Genomic DNA, 6,745 nt, shown 5'->3' on the forward strand with positions numbered 1-6,745 from the left:
AGTGACAGACCTTCAGCCAAACAGAGGACTAAATGTGACATTTTAGGACAATGTCCTGTTCTATAGCTCAGATTGCTCTTTGATTTTCCAGTCAGGGCTTCTCTGTGGAGCCCTGGCTGTCCTGTGACTCCCTGTAGACATGGAACTCAGAGATCTGCCAGCCTTTGCCTCCTGAGTGCTGGGACTAAATGTATGTGCCAACGCTACCCAGCTTAAATATGCATCGTATGTAGTCAGGGATAATGGATGAAGCAGTGGAGATTCCATCAGCCATGCACTGGCTGTTCTAGAAGTCTGTATTGGCCCCATCTCTCCCACCCAGCTGTACCTCTGGCTCACAGTCGGTCTGTTCTGCAGCTACATAGTAGCAGCAGACACCTGGAGACTGGCACGTGCTTGTTGCAACTAGGTCACAGCCAAGCATAGCAACACACCACACAGCTAGAATCCTACACTTACAAGTATAGGCAGGGGCTCCTGAGATCCCTGGCTACACAGTGAGTCTGTAGGGCAGCCTGGCCTATATGAATCCCATCTCAAATTTAAAAAAAAGAAAAAGTAAAACAAAGATCATGAAAGTTACTATTAAATGTTGGCTTAGAATTCTAAGCCAATTTACCGTGAGAGACTTTTCCAGCTGAACCCTTGACTGACTTAGTGGTTGGGGATAGTTTTTCACGGTTCATCTTCCCTGTCAAAGGAGCCGTAATGACGTGAGTAACCATCTGTGTCTACTGAGCATGTGTGCTTCACAGGGTTGTCAAAGGAGTTACCTCTGGCTATCCCACAAGCACTTGCTTGACCTTTTGTTTTTAACCAGATAAACGAGTTTCTCGCAATGACAAGTGAACAGAAAACAAAGCTGAAGTGGCAACTCCTTTTGGAAAGAAGCAAAATTTACTTAAAAGTGAGTATAATTTAGAGTAGTATTATTTTATTAATTCAAGCAATAAAAAAATCTTCATAGGAGATTTTTTTTCAGAGCTGAGGCTAGAACCAAGGCCTCTCATAGGCTGTTCAGACAGACAGTCTACCACCAGGCAGTGCGCAGTGCAGGACGGGTTGTCATTAACAACGCTTAGTTAATTCCACATGTACAGAAGGGTGTGTCTGCCAAAGAGACAATGGAGACGGCCATAGGGTAAAGGGAGTCAGTTACCAGAGATGCTTAACAGTGCCATGAAATTCCCCTTTAATGATAGCTCCAAGCAAGGCGACAGACATCACGGTAAAAATTGGCTGTCCCAGTCCTGCCTGCCTGCCTGGCACTGTGCTTTGAGGCGTTCGAGGTTGAAAAATAGAGCTCAGTGTCTTGTGTCTGGGCTGACAGAGATGTGGTGTGAACTGCAGTTTCGCCTGCCCTCAGCTCATGGCAACCCCTGGATATGAGTTCACTTCCCTCAGCCTGTATAGTTTTGTGATTCTAAACTGTGAAGGACCAGCTCCGACTCCCACACATCCTCTAGTGTTAGAGGATCAGAGCATCTCAGTACTGAAGCTATGGAGGGCGGGGGGGGGTGTCTGACAAACTCTTGGTCCCTTGCCCAGGTCACTGGTGAGAGGACAACTACCAGGGTCCCTTCCTGTCTGCCATGCCGTTAGTGCTTTCTCTTGTGATCTTAGAGGTCACTGACATTTATTCTATTAGAATTTCATATTGAACAAACATGCCCCCGAGCCCACGTGCCATTAGTAGTCAGAGCAATAACGTCCTCTCATACCCTACAAGTGACAGAGAATGGGAGTAGAAATGTCCACACTTTGATAGAACTATGACGACTCTTTCTGTAGTCCTTGTAAATGTGGTTTCTACTCCACCGCAGCCTCATAGAGTCTGTGATAGTTCCAAATGTCTTTTTCTAGGCGCCTCAAGATTAATCTGAAAAGAGTGCAGACATGGAGTCAGTAATGGCCTTATCACTATTTCTAGAACCTGGGCTTGAGGTTGTAGTAACCATGGGTACCAGGCCCTTGGAGAAAAGTTAGTCATATGCTGCTTCTCTCACATTTATGCGGGCCCACGAAATGTGCTGTTCCATCATCATAAGAACACATATGGCCTTGCTAATGAGTTTGATAATTTTATTTATTTATTTGTTTGTTTAAAACAGTCACAGTAGAAGAGGGCATTGGACCCTATTATAAATGGTTGTGAGCCACCATGGGGTTGCTGGGAATTGAACTCAGGACCTCTGGAAGAGCAGTCAGTGCTCTTAACCACTGAGCCATCTCTCCAGCCAGAGCTTGATCATTTCAAACAACTTATGTCTATGTGTATGGGTGTCTACTGCTCATGTCTATGTAGCAGTGTGTGCAGTGCTTTCAGAGGCCAGATAAGGGCACCTGATCCCATGGCCTGGAATTGCAGATGGTTGTCAGTTACCATGGTGCTGGCTAGTGAGCTTCTGCAAGAGCAGCAAGAACTCTTAATCACGGAGCCATTCCTCTAGTCCTGGTTGATCACTTTACCTTCATGAAAACATGTAGAAAGTTTTCCAGACTTAACTCACGTACAACAGATTGTCCTCAAGAAAAAGCATACTGGATCTTTCTAAAACATATGTTTAAATGATTGCACTTGGGGTGGGGTTAGTGCTGAGGATATGGCTCAGCTGGTAAGAGCACTGGCTACTCTTTCAAAGGACGTGAGTCCATTCCCAGCACCCACATGGGGCTAGCAACAGTCTTAACTCCAGTTGCAGGGATCCAATGTCCTTCTGGCCTCTGAGGGCACCAGACATGCGTGTGGTGTGCAGACATGCGTGTGATGTGCAGACATGCGTGTGATGTGCAGACATGCGTGTGATGTGCAGACATGCGTGTGGTGTGCAGACATGCGTGTGGTGTGCAGACATGTGTGTGGTGTACAGACATGCGTGTGATGTGCAGACATGTGTGTGATGTACAGGCACGCGTGTGGTGTGCAGACATGCGTGTGGTGTGCAGACATGCATGCAGTCAAAACACCCATGCAGTGTAAAAGATCTATTTTTTTTTTTTGGTTTTTGTTTCCTTTGAGATAGGGTTTCCCTCTGGGCTTGGACATCACTATTGACTGGTTTCACATTCAAGGCTATCCTCCTGTCTCAGTCTTCTAAGTCCTGGGATTACAAGCATGAACTTTTGTGTGTGCATGGCCCAGTGTTGGAATTCCCTAGTCAAGACTCTACCAGTGAGCCACATGCCCAGACACTAAAAGATATTTAAGTTTATTCATGAGAGACCTTGGACAGATATAGCATGATTATAATATACAAAATATATAATAAAGCCAGAACCTATGAGCCGGGTCCAGTGACTCACACCTGTGTCTACTTGGTGAGGTCAGGCAGGGGAACTACGTATGGTCAGGAGTTGGACACCAGCATGTGTAATAGGAAATTATGATATTATGTCTCACACAAGCAAAAACTAAATAAAAGAATTTGTATTGTTTGAGAAATCTGGTCAAATATGCCAGCTCGATAATCTTAGCACCTGGGCGGGGGAGGCAGAAATACCAGAAGTTCTCGTTCATTGTCATTGATATGTCTTGGGCTATGTGGGACTCTATAAAACACAATAACTCTGCCTTTAAAGATGGACACTTCCTGTAATTTTCCTCTCTCAAGTACAAGTAGTTGCCACTTAGAGTGATTCCGAACTGGGCCCAGCTGTGTGCACCTGTAATCCAGCAGTCATGACAGTGCCGTAGGAGGACCTGAGTCTGATCAGGGAGAGTCACACAGCAGGACCTGTTTCAGAAAAGCACAAACCCAAACAACAACAGCAACAACAACCCCTTTGTGGTCATTGATTTTCAGCGTGGTGTACAAGGCAATGTTTAACTTTATCCCTCTGTCTCTTTTTCTCCTTCAGTTGATTTTGTCACACAGGGCAAGGGGTGGACTGAAAGTCACCATTCTCTCCTGTAAGCTCGCAGATCCTATTGAGGCGAGCAGGGACCTGGCTGGACAAGGACACCCTTAAAACCAGATTTTGTTCCAAATTCTGGGAAACATAGACATTTAACTCTGAAGATGCCTAGATGTCGTAAACTATTTCTGAGACCGTCACTGTCCCTTCTGGAGTTAGCTCAGCCCCCTGGAATACTGTTCTACTAGCTTTACCCTGTCTTCTCTAACACTGGGAGATACTGCTATGTACAGAAATAAACATGCTTGATCTTCCTCACAGATGGAATGGTTTCTTTGTCTCTGGAAGGTTAGACCCCCTCCCCCGACCCCCAAGCATCACTTGACAGGCCACAGTGAAAGGCTCCAATACTGGAGAGAAGGCAAGCCAGTGCAGGAGCTCGCCTGGCTTTGGTGGTGACACTCAGGAGCTGCCTGGCACATGCAAAGGCTTGCTGATGAGAGCTCGGCACTCATGAGTCAGCAGGGAGGGGACCAACTTCAAGAGCTATGGGAGTGATGCCTGAGCCTCAGGAACTTTGATGAGGGAATTTTCTCAAGACATCGGGGTGACGGCTGCTTTTCATCCCACTCCTCGGCTGCAGCACAGGGCGGGCACAGTGCTCAGCTCCACGAGGATCTGAGCTGCTTGTTTCACAGACACCAGCCCCTCTACAGGACCCACCCTCACTTGTGCACCAATCACAAACCTCAGAGCTGATCCATTGTCCTGCAGAGGGCAGGACGCAAGACAGAGAAGTGAGTATACTGAACTCTCTTTATGAAGCTGGTGTTGGAAGGACATGTGTGTTATCCAATGTTTTCTATGGCTTTTCCTATGTGCAGTCATGGAGATTTGCTAGGAGGTCCTTGTATGTCCAGACTGAGCTAGTAAATGAGATAGTGAGGGGTTGATCTAGACAAGCAAGATGGGACTGAGACAGGGAGGGCTTCCTCCATTCTCCTTGAGGAGGGAGAGATGAGTCACAGAAACAAGATGGGTCATGGGGGGAAGGGGGGGACAAGGAGGGAGAGAGGACAAGTCGGAGCTGCCTGGCTGGGAGAAGAGAACTGAGGGTGTCAGGGCAGGATTAACACTTGCTGTTAGCTGAGAGTGCATACAGGTGTGCTAGCTTTCTGTTGCTGTAATAACATTCACTTAAAGGGAGAGAGATTTAGTCTGGCCTGTGATGCCAGACATCATCCTTCGCCTATCACTTCTACTCGAGGCTGAATATCATGATTGGCAGCACACAGCAGAGCAAAGCTGCTGACCTCAGAAAGTCTGGGAAGCAGAGAGCGAGGATAAGGTTCCCAAAATATGTCCCAAGGACCCCTTCCTTCTGCCGGACCCACCTCCTACTTCCTATTTTTCTCCGTATTCAACAGGGTTTTCCTGTGTGGCAGGCTGGTCTTGAACTTTATAATCCTTTTGCTTCAGCCTCCTAAGTATGGACATTATAGAGGTCTTCGTATGTACTGAACTTCATTCCTTGGTGTTCCTGTCTTTACCTCCCAGGTGCTAGGATTAGAAAGGTGAATCACCGTGCCCACATATGTCTTCATTTCACATACCTCCCAACAGCCCATTAATGGACTGATCCACGGGTGATGTCATTGCTTCCTTGATCGAGACAGCCAAACATTTTTGATCCAAACCACAATGGTGTGTCCTCACTGGATCCCGCTCTGGCACGTCAGGAGCTGCTAGGCCAGGGCAGGTCTGTAAGTACCAGCGTGGTTCCTGTGACAATGGCCTTCAGCTGTGCCAACTGTCTCACCACTGCTTTCTACCACATAGTAGAGACATCCTCCTGGTGGGTGCCCTGGCAATGCTATTCCCTGGCACAGCCAGAGTCTCAGTGTGGCCAGCAGAGGGCTCTATTACCTGTCCAAAACCAACGTGACCTGATCTCTCAGGCTTTGCTGGTGGCATAGGAATGGGAAAGGCCCAGTGACACCAAATCACAGGTGTGTTTCAAAGTTTGACTTAGCACATTTATGTTAGCCAATTCCTGGAATTGGTTTCTGCCAGGCTTTGGGTTCATGCTGGGTGATTAGACTGCCTTTTCTTTGTAGATTCTGCTGCGGTGACTTTATTAGTCCCATACATCATGCAAGGCAGAAGCACCACTCATCTATGTGTGCGTGCATTGTCCTGAGGAATCCCAGGTTACATTCACAACCATGGTTTTTATACGCTTTATATTTTCATAGAAAATAATAGACATAGAACACAATAACTATAATCCCATATTTAACACTCTCGTCATGGATTCAAATGTGGGGTTTTGTTTTATATTCCGATAGAACATAAATAGCGCCAGGCACACACCTTCAATCCCAGCACTCAGGAGGCAGAGGCAGGTGGATGTCTGTGAGTTTGAGGCCAGCCTGGTCTACAGAGTGAGTTCCAGGACAGCCAAGGTTGCACAGAGAACCCTGACTTGGACCCCCCCATTCATAATCCTAATCATTTTTACATATTCCACTCGTTGGCATTAGTTACGTTTCTAATGTCATGTGCTTGTTACCGTTCTAGAATCATTCACCTCCTTGCATGCTGCAGCTTCATGCGTTTGACCACTCACCCTTCTTCCCTCCCTACAGCTCAGGCAACCTCTGCTCTATGTTCATCTTGTGAATTAGGCTCACCCTGCCAACGGGGTCCCACAGCATTTGTCCCCGTGACGTCACTTAGTACAGTGATTTCTAAGTTCACCCATGTTATAATATGTGTCATTCTTTTGTATGGCTGAGAAATATTTCTCTTCTTGCATCTGCTACATTTTATTTATTTGTTCATTTGCGAATGACATCTGAGTTTTACCTTTGGGCTGTTAGGAGCTTTA

At 46.6% G+C, this 6,745-nt stretch overlaps 1 protein-coding gene across 1 annotated transcript in view; it reads left to right on the plus strand.

Annotated features, from left to right (window-relative positions):
* Positions 1-4,173, plus strand: part of Meiob (meiosis specific with OB-fold) — a 31,716-nt gene extending 27,543 nt beyond the window's left edge. The window contains exons 13-14 of the mRNA XM_032913987.1: positions 821-907; positions 3,859-4,173. Of these exons, the coding sequence (XP_032769878.1) occupies positions 821-907; positions 3,859-3,969 (198 nt within the window). The 3' untranslated portion in view covers positions 3,970-4,173. The remainder of the gene's footprint in view (positions 1-820; positions 908-3,858) is intronic.
* The last annotated feature ends 2,572 nt before the right edge of the window (positions 4,174-6,745 follow it).

This window comes from Rattus rattus, chromosome 9 (genome assembly GCF_011064425.1).
Source record: "Rattus rattus isolate New Zealand chromosome 9, Rrattus_CSIRO_v1, whole genome shotgun sequence".
NCBI lineage: Eukaryota > Metazoa > Chordata > Mammalia > Rodentia > Muridae > Rattus > Rattus rattus.